This window comes from Brachyhypopomus gauderio, chromosome 14 (genome assembly GCF_052324685.1).
Source record: "Brachyhypopomus gauderio isolate BG-103 chromosome 14, BGAUD_0.2, whole genome shotgun sequence".
NCBI classification, from domain to species: domain Eukaryota; kingdom Metazoa; phylum Chordata; class Actinopteri; order Gymnotiformes; family Hypopomidae; genus Brachyhypopomus; species Brachyhypopomus gauderio.
Genome location: NC_135224.1, coordinates 3,563,953 through 3,587,353, shown reverse-complemented (window position 1 = coordinate 3,587,353; position 23,401 = coordinate 3,563,953). Strand labels below are relative to the sequence as shown.

At 45.1% G+C, this 23,401-nt stretch overlaps 3 protein-coding genes across 4 annotated transcripts; 1 reads left to right on the top strand and 2 right to left on the bottom strand.

Moving 5' to 3' along the window:
* The first annotated feature begins 1,241 nt into the window (after nucleotides 1-1,241).
* Nucleotides 1,242-6,164, top strand: LOC143474980 (uncharacterized). The gene is made up of 7 exons (XM_076972672.1): nucleotides 1,242-1,847; nucleotides 2,045-2,229; nucleotides 2,789-2,917; nucleotides 3,029-3,101; nucleotides 3,977-4,019; nucleotides 4,199-4,427; nucleotides 4,697-6,164. The coding sequence occupies exons 1-7, from the start codon at nucleotides 1,607-1,609 to the stop codon at nucleotides 5,444-5,446; spliced, it is 1,650 nt and encodes a 549-aa protein (XP_076828787.1). The 5' UTR covers nucleotides 1,242-1,606; the 3' UTR covers nucleotides 5,447-6,164.
* Nucleotides 6,150-10,761, bottom strand: LOC143474981 (uncharacterized). Its single transcript, XM_076972673.1, has 5 exons — nucleotides 10,385-10,761; nucleotides 9,610-9,679; nucleotides 8,975-9,014; nucleotides 8,357-8,663; nucleotides 6,150-7,581 (listed from the first exon to the last, which is right to left on the bottom strand). Exons 1-5 carry the CDS (start codon nucleotides 10,625-10,627, stop codon nucleotides 7,183-7,185), a joined length of 1,059 nt encoding a protein of 352 aa, XP_076828788.1. The 5' UTR covers nucleotides 10,628-10,761; the 3' UTR covers nucleotides 6,150-7,182.
* A 413-nt stretch (nucleotides 10,762-11,174) lies between these two features.
* Nucleotides 11,175-18,672, bottom strand: LOC143474724 (macrophage mannose receptor 1-like). Of its 2 annotated transcripts, none has more exons than XM_076972281.1 (5): nucleotides 18,572-18,672; nucleotides 18,273-18,311; nucleotides 17,973-18,190; nucleotides 12,000-12,189; nucleotides 11,175-11,692 (listed from the first exon to the last, which is right to left on the bottom strand). In XM_076972281.1, exons 2-5 carry the CDS (start codon nucleotides 18,307-18,309, stop codon nucleotides 11,334-11,336), a joined length of 804 nt encoding a protein of 267 aa, XP_076828396.1. In that variant the 5' UTR covers nucleotides 18,310-18,311; nucleotides 18,572-18,672; the 3' UTR covers nucleotides 11,175-11,333. The 2 variants fall into 2 exon arrangements, with proteins under 2 accessions (XP_076828396.1, XP_076828397.1); XM_076972282.1 differs by having other exon boundaries at nucleotides 18,578-18,642.
* Nucleotides 18,673-23,401: the final 4,729 nt, after the last annotated feature.

Below are 23,401 nucleotides of genomic sequence, written 5' to 3'. Positions count from 1 at the left end.
AAAGTATTAGAGACCCAGTGTAAAAGTACAAGTACTCTATCAAAAAAGTGACTTGAGTAGAAGTTGGTGTTCTTTAAAAATTATACTTAAGTTGAAGTACATAAGTATTCAGCATTTTTTGTACTTAAGTATTGCAAGTAGTTTAAAATACACTGCTCAAGTACTGAAAATAAAAAGTACAAGTATTGTGTTTTGTTTATCAAATTATTTATATATCACTTACAAATCAAAGCTATCAAAGACCACAAATACAAGTGTTCTGTTTGTAAAAACAAGTAGCAACTGTTGCTAAAAACACAATTCAGCGTGACATAGCCTTTATGATTGCCAGCTAAAGTGAATACAGCAGCATGTCGTGAACATAATTTGGTTAGTTAATTAGCTAGCTAAGATAGCTAACCTGAAGCGCTTACTGATAGCTCAAGCTGGTGTGTCTTCTGTGCGTTATATATTTAATTTACCTTTATAATTTTCTTCAAGTTCGAGGTGAATTTTTGAAGGCCAATAGTTCACACTCTTTAGGAGTAGGCACTTCATCATATAGGAATTTTCTTTCACTCCGGAAAATGAAATCATTGTCTCTAGGTAGGGCCAGGGGTGGTCTCCTTCTTCACCCTCACCGCCCCGATCACTCCATGTTGGAGGTGTGGAAGGTGCTGAAAGTGGTGAAGGAGGTGTTGCTGCTGGCTCTTCCATCTTGAATCAGACTAAGGCTTATGAAGCTCAAGTGTTCAGTAAAGGCAGGCAGCAAAGGCGGGACGCGACCGGAGAATACGGTTTTCTCATGAGACAGCCTGATCGCTTGACCCGGTGACAGCGCCATCTAATGATAATATGGGTTTGATACCTAGTTAACATGTTTATAATTATAACAAGTAACTATACAGCACGTAAAAAATAATAAAAGTAAAAGTATTAAGCTAAAGGAAAATATGTAGTGAAGTGGAAGTAGAAAAAAAAAATACTCCAGTAAAGTACAGATACAAAATTTTTGTACTTAAGTACAGTAGTGAAGTAGTTCTACTTCGTTACTCTACATCTCTGTTTATTTTTATTATTTTAGGTTGCGTAAATGGGCCTCCATAATGTATGTGAGCACCCTTTAGACGTTGTGAGCTTGAATTTGTGATCGCACATCCAAAAAATTAATTCATGTAAATTTTCTGCGAGATAATTTTAAACATTCACGTTCAGATTTTTAATTCTACAAGTTCTCACATCAAAACACAAAGTACACTTAGATTTTGTACTCAGATCAGGTTCTTGCAGCTCAGGTTTTGCAACATAATTACCGCCATACAGTACTGTGGGGTCTGTAGCAACGACTCAACTGACCACGACAAATTAAGACCAATGAGAAAACGCAAAGCGTGTTTATCACGATTCCGTCCGTTAAATAAAACTGCTGTGCCCTCTGTTATATGTTCAACCAAAGAAACTGGAACAAAGCTAATTCAGCTAGTTAAGAATCATTTTGTACGTGAAATACATCGATCTTTGACGATGACGTAAACCGAGGTGCATTCTGGGTTCGCCGCCATTTAGGAGGTATTCTGTGGTCAGTCTTGCACTGTTTTCGTTTCGTTCGTCTCTTTTCCTTGGCGAGATGGTGCGGTCCTGCTGCGTGAGCGGCTGCAACAACAAGTCCCACGATGCCAAAGGGAGGAAGCTGGAGCACGGCGCCCGGTTCTTCAAGTTCCCCACGTGGAAAAAGAGCCACGGGCAGCAGGTGGCGGAGATGACCAGGCGGCGCCGCATGGCCTGGGTGGAGGCGGTGAGGCGCAGCGACATCACCTTCGCCAAGATCTCACCCTTCATGTACGTCTGCTCCCGGCATTTCCACAGAGGTAAGAGAGAGACGTGTGTGGTTCACAGTAGCGCCAGATAACGTCGACATATCCATGCTTTTGTTTTGGTTTAGCCACATTAACCACATCCAGGCAGAGCTGCAGAAACGTGTCCATGCACCTTTGTTATGACGGTGTCGTATTGTGTTATGCAGCGACAACAACACTAACACTAACTAACACTAATGTCATTGCAGGTCAGCCTGCGTACGAGATGATGCACGCGGACCCGGACTGGGCGCCGACCCTGCACCTGGGCCACGCGCACGCTATGCACGCGGGTCCTGCACGCTCTGCAGGACGAAGCAAGCTGGAGCATCTGGGGAGAAGCAGCCTGCAGCCAGCAGAGACGAGGCCCCACGGGGCTGGGGACAGTGACCAGGTCGCCGTGCATGTCTGTGGGTCGTTTAGCTTACAGCTGTCATCAGCCATCTAATAAAAATAATCGTATTTATGGATATGCAATGAAGACATGGCTAGTTTGTTTTTTTTAAGTGATAGGGACAGTGGTACAAAAGCTGAAAGGTTGTTTGCATCGTAAAATGTCACCATCGGTCTGCTCTTTAGTAGAAGAAACAGCTTTGCTAACTACCGAGGTCTGTCATGCAGAGAGAGTTTCGTAGCCGCTGTCTGTAAATGATTGTCTGAATAGGTGAATGGTAATCTTATCATTTTGCCTTTGAAAAAGGGTCCTGTTTGTGCATTAACACATTACAGACATTAAAGGTTTGGTAACTTTTTAAAGAATATTCTTTTGCATGGATTATCACTTAATTTTGAATAAGAGACTAAATGTTTGTCCCATAAGATTTTAGTTGAACACAGTGACACAGTTCATGTGCATGTGATGTGCATGTGTGCGTATTTATCCTGTGTTGCATGGGTTACATAGGTCTCTCTGAAGGAGTGTTTGACTGAGTGACTCATGTCCTGCTCCTCAGATTCAGGGTTATGGTGTGAAAGATGAACCAGGCCTCCCCGTGCAGACACTCCTCCACCTGCAGCGTTCACACTCATCTCACAGTTCTGTCGTTCAGGAGATGAAGACTGGTGAAAGACTGTGGAAGGAGGTAAATATCATAAACTTTCACCGTACTGCCTGACACATTTGGCTAATTTGAAATTGTGTGATTTGCATTAAATACGGCATACGTTGCCTAATGCATTTCTTTATTTTGCAGGTGTTTCCAGAAAAAGGAAACACAGCTGCTCCATTGTCATTTTCAGAAATGGAAGATCAGGTGTGGTGTACAGGTAAGGGATGTAAACATGCGTACAGGAAAATTGACTGTTAAGGGTTCTGGTTACTGTTTCAGACCAAAATAATGCACACTGTACTGCAGCCATTGACCCTGAGCTGCCAGTCAACTGGGTAGCCCCGCCCCCTCCCCACACAACAATATACTACTTTACAAAGAACGTTACTTGGCATCACCCGTTCAGTTGAGTTTTTCCACACACAACGTAAGGACGTAAATAGATATTCGCAAGCCTGTGGATAGAAATGGTAGAATTACCATTAGAACAGATAGAAGGGTGAGAATCATGCAGGAAGTCAGATGATCCAGACAAACTGCAGGTTCAGTGTTGGTGTGAAGGTGGTCGTCTAAATACATGACCTACTGGACAGTGTCGGGAGGGGCTTCTAGCTGCTGTCACGCCCAGAGGGGGAACAAGGCTGTTTTAGATGGCACTAATAAACCAGCCATAGTGGATGTTGATTGATTTTGGACAATTTGAATGAAAAAGTGTTGCAGATACAAACACACTGGGCTGTCTTTATTCACACACTAAACCTTTAAGTTCCCCTGGTCAAAATGAGAATCATCCGATACACAAGACTGCTTCTGAACATCTTTGGTTAACTCCTCTTCAGAATTCAGTGGTTTCTGTGAAGATTTCAGTTACTAATTTTATTTTCAATTTGTATTTAAATAGCTGTGAATCACAATGCTCGTTGTATCTCCTATGTTAACTGATGGTGCATTATGCAAACCTGTCAGGTGGGCAAAGCTGCATTTTACTTCTGTTTAGTCAGGCTTTATGGATAATCATATGACCCTTAATATGGTGATTTCAGCAGTGGATAAATGTCTTTGGCTTGAACTTAGATACATTTTTTCCCACAGCTGGAAAGAGCCTTGAGTCCTACCATATCACTGGCATTTTTAAGTAAGGCACTCACTTGGTATTATGATCCATTTTCCCTAGTTAGACATGGGACTGACACTAGTAGTATTGTATTGTTACAGTACCTCTCATTACACTGTAGTCGGTGTACTAGAAATGGTTTTGCTGTTGTGAAGTCTAAAATGTGGCATGATGAAGCTGTTCCTTGTCCTTCGTTCCAGGAGCAGCGAGGTGTTGGTGAGCGTGCAGTGTTTGCTGGAGCTCTTTAAGTGTTGCTCCGTGTGTCTGCTTGAGTGCCGCTTCACTGTTGAAGGACACGAGAGGCAGTTCTCAGTCACCCAGGACTGTCAGAGCTGCGGTCACCACAGAGTGTGGAGAAGTCACCCCACCCCTGATGAAGAGACCCCACATGAAGACGACGTGGAGTGTGTGGAGACCTCTTACTCTGAGGTGGGACATGTACGAGTTGTGGTGTGGCGAGCGGGGGAAACTCGTAGCAGGAGTTTGAGATCTGGCTGAGATCTGATGAGCACTGCTGTTGCATTTTCTCATGACATGGGACCTGGAGATATTTGTCTAAAGTTCACCTTTTTTGTAGAATGGTCCTTTAAAGCCTTGTTTAACTCACAGCAGACTGTTATCTGTTGTAAACAGCTGCTGGGTGAATGTGCATGTTCCCACGACCCCACATGTCTAATCAGACACTCTGGGTTCTGCAGGTCGAGCTTCAGATTGCGTTGTCTGATACTGAGGGCACCGAGCAGAAGTACGGGCAGGCGTTGTCGGAGAAGGACTGGACGCACCTGTCGACGTCTGAAGAGGAAATGAGCGAACAGGACAAGGAGGAGAAAACTACAACCCTGTCCCCACTGCTGGACTGTGTAGGAGAGCAGGAGGCTCAGCTGGACCAGGTGGACGTGGACTCTGATGTCTCCGTGTACGAGGAGCATTCTGGCACGCGGTTGCGGGACGCTGAGGGGACTCTGTCGGTGTGGTGCAGGGACTGCGAGGCTGATGCCACGCTCTCCTGCTCAGCGCAGCGTCACTCCAAGGTGTTCGGCTGTGCCCGGTGTGGGAAAGGACGTGACGGAGACGCACGTGGTTTCCACGGGCTGGCTGTCTGCTTCCAGGACTTCGCCAGCTTTCGGAGACATGTGGAGAAGGAGCACGGAACCAAACCGCTCTGTATTCTGTGCCAGAAATGTGGCGAGGTTGTTTCAGCAGATGCCGAGTCCCGTGGGAGGAAGGGTCACTGGTGCGAGCACAAGAGCAAACATGTCATCTGTCCTGAGTGCGGAAAGAGGTTCCTTACTGAGGTTGGACTAAATAGACACCTCAGTAAACTCCACCTGGACACTGAACACCTGGACGCTGAGCAACTGTACAAATACTCTGACTGTCCGGAGAGGTTCGAGAACGTTCACAAGCAAAACAGCCACCTGGAGTCTTACAGAGACCCATGTTTCTGACGCTCGTGTTAATAGTAGTGACGACTATCTCATGAGGCACAATGTCACCTACTCAGAAGCCCTTCACGCACCAGCAGTGTGACCGTTCCTTCAGCCAAACGGAGAACCTCAACCCCCACCTGCACCTCCACATGGAGGAGAAGCCCTTCATGTGTGAGCAGTGTGGAGAATGTTTCTGCCACAATGTCAGCTTGAAGAACCGCCTGCTCCGACAACACTTGGAGCTGATGTGAATAGACAGGCTGATGGCACGACTGAAGAACGGTGATGTGAACGCCCCTCGGTTCAGGCGGGGGGTGTCGTCAGGCTCCGACCGGGTCACCAGCACCAGTGTAGATTTGTTTCTCTCCTTTTCCCTGTAATGTAGAGGATCCGTCTGGGACAAGTGATGCACCGATTCCACATATTTTACTGGTGGTTTTACCCAGACGTCGTGGTTACTACCACCAGAACAGTGATATTTCCCAAACCTGCTTGAGCACACCATGTAAAACCGCATGCACTCCAATGTCAGAAGAAGATTCAGACCCCAGACTGATTCTGTATATGCATAGTTCCTGCTAAGAGAAATATACTGAGATTTTCTGATGCTTAATTGGCATGCCCAGGAAGTCCTACACCACTATGGCAGGGTGTCAAGTATGAAGGATCGCACACAGGGTTTTTGGAAGATTATGAATAATTGATTAATAAAACCACTTGATTCATTTTGGCTCATGGGTTTATTATGTTGGAAAATGTTTAACAAAACTAAATTTATGAATATGTGCACTGAGCATTTTGTACATGGTAAAGGGCCCATTTTCAGATCGTTATCTGAACTTCATCTTGTGTGTCATGCTGAATATAAATGGATTTGACTGGAACTGACATGTAGTTTGTGCAGGTCAGAAGTAACAATACGATCTGCTAGTGTCCTGAACTCAGAACATACATGTGCATATTCAGCTTGTTACTGTTCATTAGTAACATCATACAAAAATATATTTTCCTTTAAGACAACTATTCTGTAAATGAAATGTACAACGCAATAGCAAGACAACAGTATCTGCTGAATCTGACATTAATTAAACATGAATTAGAACAGTTAACAAAATATTTTCAAACGGTTAGTGCATATCACACAGAGCATTGTGCTGCATACCCAGTCCTTTAAACATGCCCTTACAAACACCATCTAAAGATTTAAACAAAAAGTCCCATATGAATGTGTCTGGCTGGACGTCCAATCACCAACACAGCCAATAGGCTCCTCCCACGGCCACTTCAGGCTTAGTGCGTTTCTAAAGTGCAGCAGCGAATCAGAATTGTACTAGTTCATTTACTCATAAACCTCTAATACTAGCAGAGTACCCGAGATGACCTGAAAGTCACGGTGGGTAATTTGCAGCTCTGATTTGTCGTTTCCATGCAGGAAGTCCTGACGCGTAGAGTAAATCTAGTACATAGTCCAACTGTCAGTAGCAGCAGGTGGGGGTTTCATCACCTCTTAAGCTGCCTCAGCAACCCGTAACTTTGAGAACCTTTTCCAGCATAACTGCTCCTGTTTTGTAAGACGACAGTCACCGTGTTCATGTTCTCCACAAAGCTCCACACCATCTTTCAAAAAGTCCTATAGGCTAGAAGTTCATCACGCCTTGCCTCCGGGGGCAGGTTCTCATGCAGCGACGTCCTTTAAATGCAGAAGTGCCGAAATTAAATCGCTAAACTCCAACCAGGAGAAGCGGAGCGAAAAGCTACTTGGCTGCCTTCAAGTTGTGGAGGAACGTAGTCTCTATCGTGTGGTTGAGCGTGTGCAGCTTTCTACGTATGGTAGCTATAGAAACGTCCCGGCCCACCTCCCTGAGCGTGTTCCGGATCTGCTGAACTGGCGTTCGGGGGTTCTTCGTCATGATGGAGAGGATTATCTGGTCGTCCTCAGCGGTGGTCTTCCTCGGTCTGCCACATCGTTTTCGGTTGCTCACGTCACCGGTGCTAGCGTTCTTCTTAACGATGTACGCCACTGTGGACTTGGACAAGCCTAACGCCTGAGCTATTTCTCTGATCGACTTATTTTGGCTTCTCAGGCTCACGATGGTCTGTTTCGTTTCCATCGACATCTCTTTGGACTTCAGACGAGGTACCACCACCGTACTCTACAAGTGACACAACGTCTACCATTAGGTACTTTTAACAGTTCACACATGCCTACAGTTGACAACACTCCATGTAAAAAATGAAAATGTGCCGTATTTTGTCAATTGTGATTTTTACACCGCAATCGAAATTTGTCCTCCACTTTTAACCCATCTGTGCAGTTAGAACACACACTAGTGATTACTAGGGGGCTGTGGATCACACATGCCCAGAGTGGTGGGCAGCCCTAGCCCGACGCCCGGGGAGCAGTTGGGGTTAGGTGCCTTGCTCAAGGGCCCCTCAGTCATGGCCTCAGGTCTGGGAATCGAACCCACGACCCTCCTTTCACAAGACCAGTTCCCTATACCAAGAGCCCTTGCCCATGTACTTTCTGTAACTAAAAATATCAGTTTGTGCTAAACATTTTCGGTATGGTTTAACACGTTTACTTGAAAATAAATCTCACTATGGTTTATTCCTTCTAGTCATTTTACTAAAACAAGTAGTGATCCTTACGCCTTTTACTTCCTGAGAACTTATGGCATGTAAAATGAACTCTTTCCTTTCTAGTGCTGCTATTTCAATGCTAACCTATTCCTCTAACCTTGAGGGGAAAAACTAACAAAGCAGTGTGGCTATAGTTACCAAATGTTGTTTACCAAATGTTCTTAAGTAACCATTAAAATATGATTAATATGCTAATACATCTCTTTCCCAGGAAGTGTTCATATTCAACACAATATATCAGTGTAAGTACCCTGTGTTAGACTCAGTGTTAATACTGTAAGTACACACCTCACTATTGTCGTCCTCCAACTCCAGTGTGTGTTCGACCAGATGTGAGGTAGCATCCTCATCCTCAGCTGGTTGGAGGAAGATCTGCCCACACTCCTTGTCTTCTTCACGGAGGGTCTCCACGAGCTCTTCATCAGGGGCGGGGTGACTCCTCCACACTCTGTGGTGACCGCAGCTCTGACAGTCCTGGGTGACTGAGAACTGCTTCTCGTGTCCTTCAACAGTGATGTGGCACTCAAGCAGACACACGGAGCAACACTTAAAGAGCTCCAGCAAACACTGCACGCTCACCAACACCTCGCTGCTCCTGGAATGAAGGGGGAAAAGCAACAGGCATTATTTTCTCGAAATACTGGTGGATTAGCACAATAAAAGCTGTCCACACAATGTAGCTGGCCTGACCAAAACAAGTATTTAGCTATCCGGTCACTTACAGATCAGGGGTGGGTTTCCCGAAACGTTCGTAGCGCTAAGTACTTCTTAACCTCGTACGTTTCATACGAGGTTACGAAGTACTTGGCGCTACGAACGTTTCGGGAAACCCACCCCAGATTTTCTGTGAACACTAATGGACAAAGCAGTATGGCTGAAGTTTAAAATCCAGGTTTCATGGCTTACTTCAGTATGCCGTGTCCTTGAGATGTCTGGCTGATGACATCTGTGAAGGAGAATTTAATTTCAGTCCATCTGCATAATGAACAGAACTTAGTTGTTTACAGTAACAAAATTTAGTTTCACTTTAGTTTAATCCGAGCACAACTTAATTTGTGAATCAGCAGTTCGGTCAGGCTCTGTTCAGGACTACTCAGAGATAGGGCCTAATTGGGTGGAGCTTGTGCCTTAGGATTGCAAAGACTAAACCCTGCACTGCCTCCACAGATCTGGGGAAGCACCGGTGTTCAGATTGGTTCAGACTAGTTCAGACTGGTTTAGACTAGTTCAAACTGGTTCAGACTAGTTTAGACTAGTTCAGACTAGTTTAGACTAGTTCAGACTGGTTCGGATTGGTTCAGATTGGTTCCGACTAGTTCAGACTAGTTTAGACTAGTTCAGACTGGTTCGGATTGGTTCAGATTGGTTCCGACTAGTTCAGACTAGTTTAGACTAGTTCAGACTGGTTCGGATTGGTTCAGATTGGTTCCGACTAGTTCAGACTAGTTTAGACTAGTTCAGACTGGTTCAGATTGGTTCCGACTAGTTCAGACTAGTTTAGACTAGTTCAGACTGGTTCGGATTGGTTCTCCTACTCTCACCTTGCTGATTTGGTCCCTCATCCATTCGGGAACAGGTAGTGACTGGAACATCTTCTTTTTCACGCTTCTCCTTTAAATCAAGAATTATGTTAGATACTACAAAAATTCAGATTTACGACAGACCACTTAAGATAAACTGGCGATTAGTCAAGTTCCCCAAGCCATAGTCTGCCTAAATAAATGCCAACAAGTTTGAAGTCAGTCGTAGCACTGCTGAAGCACAGAAAACACACCCTCACCCGACCTCTCATTAGCGCCACCTACCAATATTACATCTCATGGGTGCATGTTATGGGTGTCCAACTAGAACAACATTGTCTCTGAGACATGGCTGCTTAGCCAACCTCTACTCTGCTCAACAATGATCAGTCTAGGGTCACATCAGGACCACTGAGCTTTTGATTTGGATGGTGGACCATTTTCAATGGAGCACTGACCCTGGCGAAAGTTATGCGCGTTTCACAAGTTTTCAGGAGTGTTTCTGATCCAGACGTTTTGTTAAACGGATCTAGTTTTATCTAGACTGACTGATCACTTTATTACAGAGGTGTCAAAGTCTAGTGCAGGAGGGACCGAGTGCAGAACACAACTAAACATTGCAACTTGACTCTGACCCTCTCAGACCAGGGTTTAACACCAAAGTGCCACATTAACTGATGCTACATTTATTAACATCACACAACACGTTAAATGGAGTTTCTAATAAAGTGTCTAGTCAACACAGCCCGCTTTAATCACCCAGAACCACAGATGTTGTGACACCCGTCACACCCACCTGGGCTGACACCGTCCACGGAAACACGGAGGGCACCGCGCCGCATTTCAGACGTTTGCCCCTGTAGTCAGCCGCTACAAAGTGATCGCCGCACACGGCGGGCGGTTCCCGTCCAACACCGCCGAGGTCCGTGTGGGGGTACCGGACGGAGCGGAGCCAGGAGCGACACAGGGCGCCGCTGCCCACGGGGAGGGGGTGCAGACGGGCAGACGCGCTGCTGCAGCCCGCCACCATGCACCTCATTATGGATGTTCGCCAAATGTAGACCGACTTTATTTTATTTATTTATATATTTATATGTACATATATGTATGTTTTTGAGAAATTATCCAGCCGTTTAGATCTTAGAGAGCAGCTGTCTGCGGCTTGTTTTTCTGTAGCGGCTACGACCCGCAACCGAATTGTAACCCGGATGTGGTAATACGCGTCACAGCCCACGTTACTAATGTTAAAGGAGACCGACGCGTGAAGTTATGAACTTCGAAGCTGTGTGTGTGTGTGTGTGTGTGTGTGTGTGTGTGTGTGTGTGTGTGTGTGTGTGTGTGAGATATAAAACTTTGTATGTATATGCATATGTATTGAAGTTCATAAGTGCAGCCATTTCAGAAACGTGCAGTATATATTTAACAGTTGATGCAGAAAGTATAATGTTTATCTGACTACTCTAAGCCAATAAGGTATGAAAACATATAACAATATAAAAGTCGCCATTATGATTTTGAAAATTGCTTCTCTTACCAAATATGTGAAACAAAACCAGACATGATAAAAGATGAATCTGTTTATTATTATACACAATGTGCTTGACCTTTAGGGGTCAACATTACCACAGCATCTTCCAGTTGTCTAAAAAGTAACAATTATATTCATTTTATTTTATTGTGAATATGTGTAGGTACTAAACTATATTCTAATATTATCATAAATATTCAGACACCTCAAACATGTACTAGACGGTGCAGATGAAGTTGAGTTTCTGGGTCTCTGGCAGGCTGATCCACTGTTTACTTCCAGACTGCAGTGCTCCTGATCTCTCTCCATTACTGCAGTCTGACTCCCCTGTCCCGTTCCCCGGGGCCCAGTTCTGGTAGCAAATAAATTCTCCACCCACCCAGAACCAGAAGCCTATGGTGCAGGTGTGACGCAGACCCAGCCACACATTAGTGGTGGAGGCATTTTTACTGACTGTCTCCACCCAGCCCTGAGTTTCATTATTGAGAACAGAGACCAGGTCCACATGATTCTGTCTGCAGTAGCTCAGAGCTTCTCTCCACGTCATCTCCTGTTGAACCAGAATCAGTGGGATCTCTACAGCGGGGAAAGAATAAATATTTAATCATTATGTCAAACAACTCAAGCTTTTCAAATAAAAGTTTCTGATCTTTGTCCTTTGGGTCTGAATGTCTGTGAAGATTTGAGGAGGTATTTATAGAAAAGATGCCTGGTCAGATAAAGTTGTTTTACTTGCTACATTAGCCTCAGAACCATGACGTCTAAACCTATCATGGCCGATCAACTACATTTGGGGTGAAATTGTTTAAATTGAATTAAACTTCTTCAAAAGTGAATATATTGGATCTGTATGTAAAACATATAATCATTTTGCATTACTCACTTTTATAGCAGACAAATGGACCTGTGAATTTGCAGGCTGCATCATTCCATTTGTATGATGTGTTCTGGTATAACTCCACACAGTAATCATTCTCAGGGTCTTTTGGCTGCCCACTTATCCAAGGGTTGTTTGGCTCCTGAGGGCCCCAGTCCATGTATGTGGAGTTACTCCCATCTGACCAGATCCAGGTCTGTATGGACACATTACAGTTTTTCTCGATTGTTTTGGCTCATTTCTTGAAACCAAAATGATATTCTCAAAACAACATGGACAAGTCTGGACACCCTTTGGCAATTGTTCACAACAGAATAGCATTTCTCATTGGTTTAGTCAAATTGCAAATGTCTTAGTACATGTCTCAAATATCCCAGTGTATCTTTGCAAATGATTTAGTACAAGTAGCCTACATTTTGGACAATTTCCTAGTAATTTGATCATGGTGATCTAAACTGATTAGCTGATTTCCAGTCAAATGGCTGTTCTCTCTAAAATATGTGATACATATTTCATTTCCATTGCATGCACAACAATCTGTTCAATTGTCAAAAAGTAGTCAGCATTATACCATATATATTATATAGCATTATACCACAAATACCACATACCAACCTCTTGATACATTTGGTAAATTCATGACTATAATTGAACATCTGAAACTAGAACCTCACTAATGAAGGAGGAGGTTCACACATCTCAGATAACCAATCAGATAGATACTTGACAGGTGCTGTCCATGCTTGTGAATGCTATCAATCATGTAGGCCTGTACATAGAGAGCTTGACTAGGACCAATACACTTTCTGAACATGGAGGTAACTAGCCCAACACAAGCAAGAAGGCAACTTCCTGCTCGAGGAAGAAGAAGATGAGGAAGAGGAGGAGTGAGGGTACGTGGTGGTGGGACAGGGGGAAGAAGAAGATGAGGAAGAGGAGGAGTGAGGGTACGTGGTGGTGGGACAGGTGGAAGAAGAAGATGAGGAAGAGGAGGAGTGAGGGTACGTGGTGGTGGGACAGGGGGAAGAAGAAGATGAGGAAGAGGAGGAGTGAGGGTACGTGGTGGTGGGACAGGGGGAAGAAGATGAGGAAGAGGAGGAGTGAGGGTACATGGTGGTGGGACAGGAGGAAGAAGAAGATGAGGAAGAGGAGGAGTGAGGGTACATGGTGGTGGGACAGGAGGAAGAAGAAGATGAGGAAGAGGAGGATTGAGGGTACGTGGTGGTGGGACAGGAGGAAGAAGAAGATGAGGAAGAGGAGGAGTGAGGGTACGTGGTGGTGGGACAGGAGGAAGAAGAAGATGAGGAAGAGGAGGAGTGAGGGTACGTGGTGGAGGGACAGGAGGAAGAAGAAGATGAGGAAGAGGAGGAGTGAGGGTACGTGGTGGTGGGACAGGGGGAAGAAGAAGATGAGGAAGAGGAGGAGTGAGGGTACGTGGTGGTGAGACAGGGGGAAGAAGAAGATGAGGAAGAGGAGGAGTGAGGGTACGTGGTGGTGGGACAGGGGGAAGAAGATGAGGAAGAGGAGGAGTGAGGGTACGTGGTGGTGGGACAGGAGGAAGAAGAAGATGAGGAAGAGGAGGAGTGAGGGTACGTGGTGGTGGGACAGGGGGAAGAAGAAGATGAGGAAGAGGAGGAGTGAGGGTACGTGGTGGAGGGACAGGGGGAAGAAGAAGATGAGGAAGAGGAGGAGTGAGGGTACGTGGTGGAGGGACAGGGGGAAGAAGAAGATGAGGAAGAGGAGGAGTGAGGGTACGTGGTGGTGGGACAGGGGGAAGAAGAAGATGAAGAAGAGGAGGAGTGAGGGTACATGGTGGTGGGACAGGTGGAAGAAGATGAGGAAGAGGAGGAGTGAGGGTACGTGGTGGTGGGACAGGAGGAAGAAGAAGATGAGGAAGAGGAGGAGTGAGGGTACGTGGTGGTGGGACAGGGGGAAGAAGAAGATGAGGAAGAGGAGGAGTGAGGGTACGTGGTGGTGGGACAGGGGGAAGAAGATGAGGAAGAGGAGGAGTGAGGGTACGTGGTGGTGGGACAGGGGGAAGAAGAAGATGAGGAAGAGGAGGAGTGAGGGTACGTGGTGGTGGGACAGGGGAAGAAGATGAGGAAGAGGAGGAGTGAGGGTACGTGGTGGTGGGACAGGGGGAAGAAGATGAGGAAGAGGAGGAGTGAGGGTACGTGGTGGTGGGACAGGGGGAAGAAGATGAGGAAGAGGAGGAGTGAGGGTACGTGGTGGTGGGACAGGAGGAAGAAGAAGATGAGGAAGAGGAGGAGTGAGGGTACGTGGTGGTGGGACAGGGGGAAGAAGATGAGGAAGAGGAGGAGTGAGGGTACGTGGTGGTGGGACAGGGGGAAGAAGATGAGGAAGAGGAGGAGTGAGGGTACGTGGTGGTGGGACAGGAGGAAGAAGAAGATGAGGAAGAGGAGGAGTGAGGGTACGTGGTGGTGGGACAGGGGGAAGAAGAAGATGAGGAAGAGGAGGAGTGAGGGTACGTGGTGGTGGGACAGGGGGAAGAAGAAGATGAGGAAGAGGAGGAGTGAGGGTACGTGGTGGTGAGACAGGGGGAAGAAGAAGATGAGGAAGAGGAGGAGTGAGGGTACGTGGTGGAGGGACAGGGGGAAGAAGAAGATGAGGAAGAGGAGGAGTGAGGGTACGTGGTGGTGGGACAGGGAGAAGAAGATGAAGAGGAAGAGGAGGAGTGAGGGTACGTGGTGGTGGGACAGGGGGAAGAAGAAGATGAGGAAGAGGAGGAGTGAGGGTACGTGGTGGTGGGACAGGGGGAAGAAGAAGAAGATGAGGAAGAGGAGGAGTGAGGGTACGTGGTGGTGGGACAGGGGGAAGAAGAAGATGAAGAAGAGGAGGAGTGAGGGTACGTGGTGGTGGGACAGGGGAGACCGAGGAGCACAATCACACTGTGTTGTCCCAGATGAAATTCGGGCGACGCTCATTGACCACGTTATAAATCATCACCTCACAATGGCAGAGGCAGGTCGACGAGTTCAACCCAAAGTGCCTCGGTCTACCGTCTCCTCCATCATTACTGACCAACGGGCCACAGTGGATGTCCCAGGCCAGCGTGGGGGCAATCTGACTATGTGTGCTGCCATTTCTGAGAATGGTGTGGCCACCCACATCCCCAGTCTTGGCCCATACAATACAGAGAAGCTCCTCTTTTTCCTGGATCACCTTTACATCGATTTGATCCCTGGAAATGAGAAAGGTCTCGTAGGACCTCACCTACCACACCACGTCATTGTATGGGACTATGTGAATTTCCACCATAGCCATAGAATGCTCATGGAGTTCCTCCCCCCTCACACTCCTTTCCTCAAGCCCATTGAAGAGTTTTTTTCCACTTGGAGATGGAGAGTGTATGACCATCATCCTCAAGACCAGAGATCCCTGCCCCATGCAATGGATGTTGCATGTGAAGGCCTTACAGGGAATCAGTGTAGGGGGTGGTTGAGACATTTCTACCCTTGCTGCATTGCAAAGGAGATTATACATTGTGAGATGGATGAAAATCTATGGCCAGACAGAGAGCAGCGTGTGGATGGCCAGGAGGTTGAGGATGGTGGCCAGGTGAGGGAGGGTGAGGATGGTGGCCAGGTGAGGGAGGGTGAGGATGGTGGCCAGGTAAGGGAGGGTGAGGATGGTGGCCAGGTGAGGGAGGGTCAGGATGGTGGCCAGGTGAGGGAGGGTGAGGATGGTGGCCAGGTGAGGGAGGGTCAGGATGGTGGTCAGGTGAGGGAGGGTCAGGATGGTGGTCAGGTGAGGGAGGATGAGGATGGTGGCCAGGTGAGGGAGGGTGAGGATGGTGGTCAGGTGAGGGAGGGTGAGGACGGTGGCCAGGTGAGGGAGGGTGAGGATGGTGGCCAGGTGAGGGAGGGTCAGGATGGTGGCCAGGTGAGGGAGGGTGAGGATGGTGGCCAGGTGAGGGAGGGTCAGGATGGTGGTCAGGTGAGGGAGGGTCAGGATGGTGGTCAGGTGAGGGAGGATGAGGATGGTGGCCAGGTGAGGGAGGGTGAGGATGGTGGTCAGGTGAGGGAGGGTGAGGACGGTGGCCAGGTGAGGGAGGGTGAGGATGGTGGCCAGGTGAGGGAGGGTCAGGATGGTGGCCAGGTGAGGGAGGGTGAGGATGGTGGCCAGGTGAGGGAGGGTCAGGATGGTGGTCAGGTGAGGGAGGATGAGGATGGTGGCCAGGTGAGGGAGGGTGAGGACGGTGGCCAGGTGAGGGAGGGTGAGGATGGTGGTCAGGTGAGGGAGGGTGAGGACGGTGGTCAGGTGAGGGAGGGTGAGGATGGTGGCCAGGTGAGGGAGAGTGAGGATGGTGGCCAAGTGAGGGAGGGTGAGGACGGTGGCCAGGTGAGGGAGGGTGAGGATGGTGGCCAGGTGAGGGAGGGTGAGGACGGTGGCCAGGTGAGGGAGGGTGAGGATGGTGGCCAGGTGAGGGAGGGTGAGGACGGTGGCCAGGTGAGGGAGGGTGAGGACGGTGGTCAGGTGAGGGAGGGTGAGGATGGTGGCCAGGTGAGGGAGAGTGAGGATGGTGGCCAGGTGAGGGAGAGTGAGGATGGTGGCCAGGTGAGGGAGAGTGAGGACGGTGGCCAGGTGAGGGAGGATGAGGATGGTGGCCAGGTGAGGGAGGGTGAGGACGGTGGCCAGGTGAGGGAGGGTGAGGATGGTGGCCAGGTGAGGGAGGGTGAGGATGGTGGCCAAGTGAGGGAGGTTGAGGATGGTGGCCAGGTGAGGGAGGGTGAGAACAGTGACTAGTGAAGTGAAACCACACCCCCCACTTTATTTACAGGACTATTTTAATTTGATTGTATATACAGAATTGTATATACAGAATTATGTTTACATTTCCTTTTTAGACTACAGTATTGTTAGCAAGTTAATTTTTGTGTGAATAAAAATGGGTTCAACTTCCTTGACATTATTAGTTTGATGTGTGATTAATCTTTGTAAAATACTTTTTTTCAGTTTTATACACCACTGTTTTCTGTTAGTTAGTCCTTTTCCATAGTGACAACATATCTAACCATTTTGACTTGAAGTGCTCACACAATGCCAAATGGTCAATGCATTTTGTAGCACTGACTATTCATACGAGAAGGTAATTGAGTTTTGACACACGGGTGAATTGTTTTGGAAAGGATATGGGCTTCTGAAGGCAAACCATGGTGTTGTGCTGAACCATCCAGGTTATTTTGATAAAAGCACCAAATGCTTGAGGATGTCCAGACTGTTTCGAGAAATGGGCTAAAGCAATTGCATGCCAATCTTTACTATTTTGGTGGCACTGACTCTTTAGGGGTTTATCTGGGACAGATATACGCTTTTGTAAGTCAGCTCGTTTGTTGTGCTGATCTGTAAGACAGTTGTGCCAAATGTTGTTAGAGTTTCGAGAATGTAATGTTTGATTCAAGAAATGAGCCAAACCAGTCGAGAAAACTGTAATATCTGATCAGTACACGTTTATAATCACTGCACTCTCAGCTCACATTAAACACAGCAAATACATCCTGCAGTCACATAAATATTTTAGTGAAGGTCTGGTTTAATGTGGACATTTGAAGAGTACTGATCTTGTATTTTAAATATATGTATTATTTTTTATCATGTAATGAAATAAATATTTCAAAATTGGAACTAGAAATATTGTCTGGTCAGAATGTTCAGGACATATAATGTAGTAAGGAAATGTATTGGTTTCATCATCTAATGCAACTCTGAATTTTTTAGTATGTTGTCTGGAGAAAAATGACTGAAAATGTTTCAAAATGGCCACTAGAAATATAGCCCGAACTTTCCAGAATTATCAGGACAATTATCAGGACACCCCATCCTCACAGTACATTTATCTACCTCTGGACCTTATTGAAACTGCAAATCACTCTGGATAAAAGCATCTAACACATGCATAAAGGTCAGTGTCAAATCCGCTTTGCACTGGTATATTTATAAAGCTTCAAAAGTGCTTACATGGTTGATTTCTTGAGCGTCCTGTCTCAGTCCTATCCAGTAATTGACTCCTGACTGGTTACTGAGGAGAGTGAGTATAGTATCCATGTCCACTTGATTCTCAATGGTTGCCAGATCAGTATAATTTCCTCTGCAGTATTTCTGAGCATCAGTCCAGTTCTTTTTTTCTTCCACCACATAAAACTGGCGAGTCACACACATGGCTAAAGCCCACAGTCCTGTTAGAATCAAAACCTCCCATGAGCAGGACACCACAATAATGACACAGCAGAGAGTTTTGGAGATGAAACTGACACTGACCTGAGAACAGCAGGATGAACTGCAGTGTTGAACACATGACTGTGGAGCACAAGGTGTGGAGAAGTCAGATATGAAACATCAAGACAAAAACTTACAGAACAAGTAACTAATGACAAGTTGGATAACACAAACAGATCAAGTGAATGGACTATAGTGTCTGTATGTAAAACCTATTTAGAAATGATTACCAGGAGATAAACACACCTATACTGAATAAAGAACTGAAGCATCTTTAGAGACAAATACTATTAATAAATATAAAGTATGTTATTTTTTATATATATTTCAAGGTTTCTTACCCTCACCTGCCTGAAGCCACTCTGTTAGCTGGAGTGTTTATTTCAGTGTTTAGCCTTTTCTTTATGTACAGGTGAACTAAAATACACCCAGTACAACTACACCTTTCTTTTGAGATTAAATACTTATTTCCATAAAAGTCTAGAGGCCAGAATGCAAATGAGCTGGAAACCCTGTGTAAACACATCCACTCTTTTACATTATGTCGCCAACCGGGCAAATGACATAGAACTAATGATGCTGTTATAGTCGAGAAGCAGAAGACATTTTCAAAACAAATGTGAGTTTTTACATCAAAGCAACTAAATATGATATAAATATGTTAATGGTGTCACATACGATCAGAGGTGGGTAGAGTGGGTAGAGTATTCAACAATTTTACTAAAAGTAAAAATAAATGTATGCATCCAAAAATGTAAAAGTAAAAACATACTTTGATTATAAGCTACTCAAGTAGTGAGTCTTGTGTCAATAAATTACATCATGGAAAATTGAATTACTGGAAACAATGATTTTAATGATAACGGAAATAATATATTATAAATAAATAAAATATATAAACATTATTTATTATAAATAATATGTATTTTTGTTTGTCCCTAATTATTAGGCCTGTGTAACTTCAATGTGTTCCACAAAGGCACTAACTGGCACTAAAGACGCCAACTGAATCAATTTGTAGCAAACTTTGGTTCAACTTAATCATCATATATTGCTAGTGTGTACACTCACAGAGTTTGAACTGGGTTTTAGTATTGCACTGCGTTACATTTAATAATTACATCATACAAAAGTTATGCTTCTTGTAACAGAGATATAGCATTACACAAAGAAGTCAAAATGATACATACGGCAAACTTATCGCAACGCGTTTCCTCTAATTTCACATAGAGTTCTTGTAGGCTGAAATGTCCACACGTTTTGGCAGACACAACTGACAGCGCATTATATAACTGTCCTTTTACACGTTTGTAATGTAAACATTGGCTGTATGAGGTCAGGGATAGGGGTGGGCGGATCGATATTTATTTCGATAGTATCGATACAAAGGTGAGGATCGGTATCGGATCGATACCACGGCGAAAATATCGATTCTTTTGCTGCAGTTTAGAGGTCTGCGCGGGACTGCTTTTTTAATCCCGCTCCCGCCCGCTCCCGCTTGTTTTAATCCCGCTCCCGCCAAAAAATCGCTTGTTTTAATCCCGCTCCCACCCGCACCTGCTTGTTTTAATCCCGCATCCGCCCGCCACATACACATTTCTGTCGCCTCCGGCCGCAATCCTAATATGAATTGAATTAATTAGATTTAGTACTTGAAATTTTTGTTATGTATTTATTAAAACAGCAATATAGCGATGGATCGCGCTGTCCCATTTCTTACCACAGTCCAAACACATGCCGTCAGGTGACGTACACCAACACTTTCTGATATCAATCACAACAAGCCGATTTACCTCTCCATTAATTACAATGGAATATGATTTCCATACATCAGACTTTCCTGTAGTTGGCTTAATTGTGGTGTATTCCTGTATGCCTGTTTTAATTGAATTTTCCACAGCTGAAACTGGTTGACCGTCTACAGCAGGGGTCGGCAACCTATGGCACGCGTGCCACCATTGGCACGAGGCATAATCACTGGCACGCGACACGCTGGACCAGCATCAGCAAAAATATATAAATTATTATATTAATGGATTATAATTTAAAGTAAAAAGTATCGCCCCCCCCCAACGGTTTGGAAGTATCGGTATCGGTATCGATATCGGCGATACTGACCAGTATCGTATCGGTATCGTATCGATACCAAAATTCAGAGTATCGCCCACCCCTAGTCAGGGATGCTTGGGAGGTTTTTCTATCACTTTCTTGCTACCGGTGGAGAACGTTTACGTCTGTGGTCACGTGACTGACCGGCTTCATTTGATTGGTCATACTCGACGAGACGTTGGTCTGTCTTCTCAATGAAAAGACGAATTTACAAAACGAAAGTAACCACCTTGGTAATCCGTGGCTTTATTCCAGTGTCCCCTTCAGTGTCTCCCGCTGGAGTAACACAAACCAAAGAATGCTGGATTTCTTTGACCAGTCTGTATTTACTGTTACATCTGCTGTTTTATCTATTGTCACCAAGTCTTGTTAATACACCACTACTTCTTTCATTCTCAGTGTCTTCTTATTACTTTATTTTTATGATGAATAATATTGCTATGTTTAGCAAATATTGGTTTAGCAACTGTTGGTTAGACTAACTGACTTCGTATTTTGGCAACTATTAACTCCCCTGGTTTGCATAATGAAGATAGTGTTTTAGGTGGCTTCAACAGTAACTGGCCTGATCGTTCCTTGTTTATTTGGGAATGTAAATGTTACTCAGTAAATCAATGGCCTTACTATAGTGGATCATTGACCTGCTTCTTTGTTGGACTGGATGATGTCACTAATCCTGAAAGAGTAACTACATTTCCTGTTTTGTCAGATAGCATAACTGATTATTCTATGACATTATAAGACACCGCAGAAGACACACTAACTAACTGAACAACTTCACAATCAGTAACTCCTGTGGTATGAAATTGACCTGACTGTGTGTGTGTGTGTGTGTGTGTGCTGTAAACGTGTTTGTATGTGTAGTACTGATGGTAAAGACAGGGTTGCCAACTCTCACGCATTTAGCGTGAGACACACGCATTTGACCGTTTTCACACGCTCTCACGCCACACTTCCGATATCTCACGCTGAAAAAAAATATCCAGTTTATTTACCTCAGATCCACATACATGATTCAATATGTTACTAGTTCGCTAGCTCTGGCGCCATCCACCGGCGATATAACACTGAATCTGTGTCCATTTTACGTTCGCCCCCCCCCTGCTCAACAAAATACACTCGCCACCGGCTCCAGGTTAAAATCTCACTCCAAGCGAACGTCAAAAGTTGGCAACCCTGTAAAGACCGCCTGTAAAGACATCGACATTTCATTAACTGACCTTTAATATCTTATACTATAATAAATAAACTATACTATAATTTTATGCTATAATATATAATATTTTATGCTCTGTGCTAAAATTGTCCTTTGTTCCAATCGTTAACCAGTGGTGTCACAGAGGAGGACGAGGGAGCCCTGGATATGTGGAAGTGGTCAGCAGCGTGAAGTTCCTGGTCTGCCAACACCACGTCTATAGTTAAGAGGGCACAGCAGCGTCTGCACTTCCTGCGCAGACTGAGGAGGGCCCACCTGCCCCCACCAGCCTTATCACATTCTACAGAAGCACCATAGAGATCATTCTGACCAGCTGCATCTCTGTGTGGTGTGGAGGCTGCAGTGTCTCCGACTGAAAGAATGTGAGGAGAGTGGTGAGGACAGCGGAGAAGATCATCGTGTCTTCTCTTCCACCCATCCAGGACCTCGCACCAGTGCGCTGCATATCCCGAGCACTCAACATCATTGGTGACCCCTCACATCCTCACTGTGGACTGTTCTCGCTGCTGGCTTCAGGAAAAAGATTCAGGAGTATTCGGTGCAGGACCACCAGGTTTTGCAACAGCTTTTTCCCTCAAACCATCAGACTGCTGAACACGACATCTTGGACGAGAGCAGGAAATGTCTGAACTACATGCTTTCTGTTCACTACTCCTGGACTACCTGATAAAACTGTGTCACCTTACTATATTTATTCAGCTACTATCCTGTTTTATCTATTTATCAGTAGATTTGTATATACATATAGATATAAGCAGATGTACATATATATCCATTCCACATACCCATATTTAAATTATCCCGGCTGCTACATTTCTGCACTTTTACATTCAGCATCCCAGCTGTACACTCTATATCTCTTTTTGGGACACTCTATACCTCTTTTTGGGACACTCTATATCTCTTTTTGGGACACTCTCACCATGTATTTTGGTCAATCTTCTCTCAACCCTGGTTACTGGAAATCTATTGATACATTTAATTTAATCTTATTTATATTTCTTATATATCCAAAATACTGTTATACATTGTGCGAGCCTAAATGCAACGAAATTTCGATCTGCGTACGCCCGTGTACAATGAATGACAATAAAGATTGTCTAAGTCTAATGTGTCGGGATTGGCTCCAGCGCCAGACCGTCACCGGCCACCAGAGGGCGCCAACAGGCAAATCAAGCCAGATTATCTACACCTGCTAAATAGCCTTTAAAATCGGCTCTCAAGCGCGCGCTGATTGCTGAGTCAACAGACTCGCCGGTAACGCAGGTAGAGGCTCGCGAGTAGGTCTCTCGGGCCTCCTTTATCTTTTCATGTTGTATCTGTTCCTTCCCTTAACAGAAAGTATTTACTGAAACTAAAATAACAAGTTGTTTCCTCCTCCTTTCTATCCCTGTTCCTTTTTTGGCTCCTCTTCAGGTGAATCTACTTCAGTATTTGCGTGAGCCAGTCCTTCCCCTGGTGTATTTTGTTCACTTTCTGATCATATGTTATCATTTGTTGTTAATATCCCACTTTCTAAATCTAACCCTCCACGTAACATAACCTATCGTAAAATTAAGGATATTAATTTGAATGATTTATCTTGCTGTATTAATAGTCTTCCTAGTATTGATCCATCTTCTACTTCAGATGAATTACTTTCACATTACAATACATCCCTTCATAAGCTCCTAAATTATCTTGCTCCACTTAAAACCAGATCTGTTTCATTCACTCGCACTGCACCCTGGTTTACTTCAACTCTTAGACAGTTAAAAGCAAAAGGTCGCCAACTTAAAAGACTTTACAGGAAAACTGGTCTCACCGTACATAAAGAGATGTATTTAAATCACATTCTTGATGATAA

Coding starts and splice junctions, on each gene's coding strand:
- LOC143474980 (XM_076972672.1), top strand. CDS start 1,607: ATGGTGCGGTCCTGCTGCGTGAGCGGCTGCAACAACAAGTCCCACGAT. Junction 2,230..2,788: donor GGGCTGGGGACAGTGACCAG/GTCGCCGTGCAT, acceptor CCTGCTCCTCAG/ATTCAGGGTTATGGTGTGAA. Junction 4,020..4,198: donor CATATCACTGGCATTTTTAA/GTAAGGCACTCA, acceptor CCTTCGTTCCAG/GAGCAGCGAGGTGTTGGTGA.
- LOC143474981 (XM_076972673.1), bottom strand. CDS start 10,627: ATGAGGTGCATGGTGGCGGGCTGCAGCAGCGCGTCTGCCCGTCTGCAC. Junction 9,680..10,384: donor CGTGGACGGTGTCAGCCCAG/GTGGGTGTGACG, acceptor CTTGATTTAAAG/GAGAAGCGTGAAAAAGAAGA. Junction 9,015..9,609: donor TGAGGGACCAAATCAGCAAG/GTGAGAGTAGGA, acceptor TCTCCTTCACAG/ATGTCATCAGCCAGACATCT.
- LOC143474724 (XM_076972281.1), bottom strand. CDS start 18,309: ATGTGTTCAACACTGCAGTTCATCCTGCTGTTCTCAG. Junction 12,190..17,972: donor ACGCTCAAGAAATCAACCAT/GTAAGCACTTTT, acceptor GTGTCCATACAG/ACCTGGATCTGGTCAGATGG. Junction 11,693..11,999: donor TCCATTTGTCTGCTATAAAA/GTGAGTAATGCA, acceptor TCCCCGCTGTAG/AGATCCCACTGATTCTGGTT.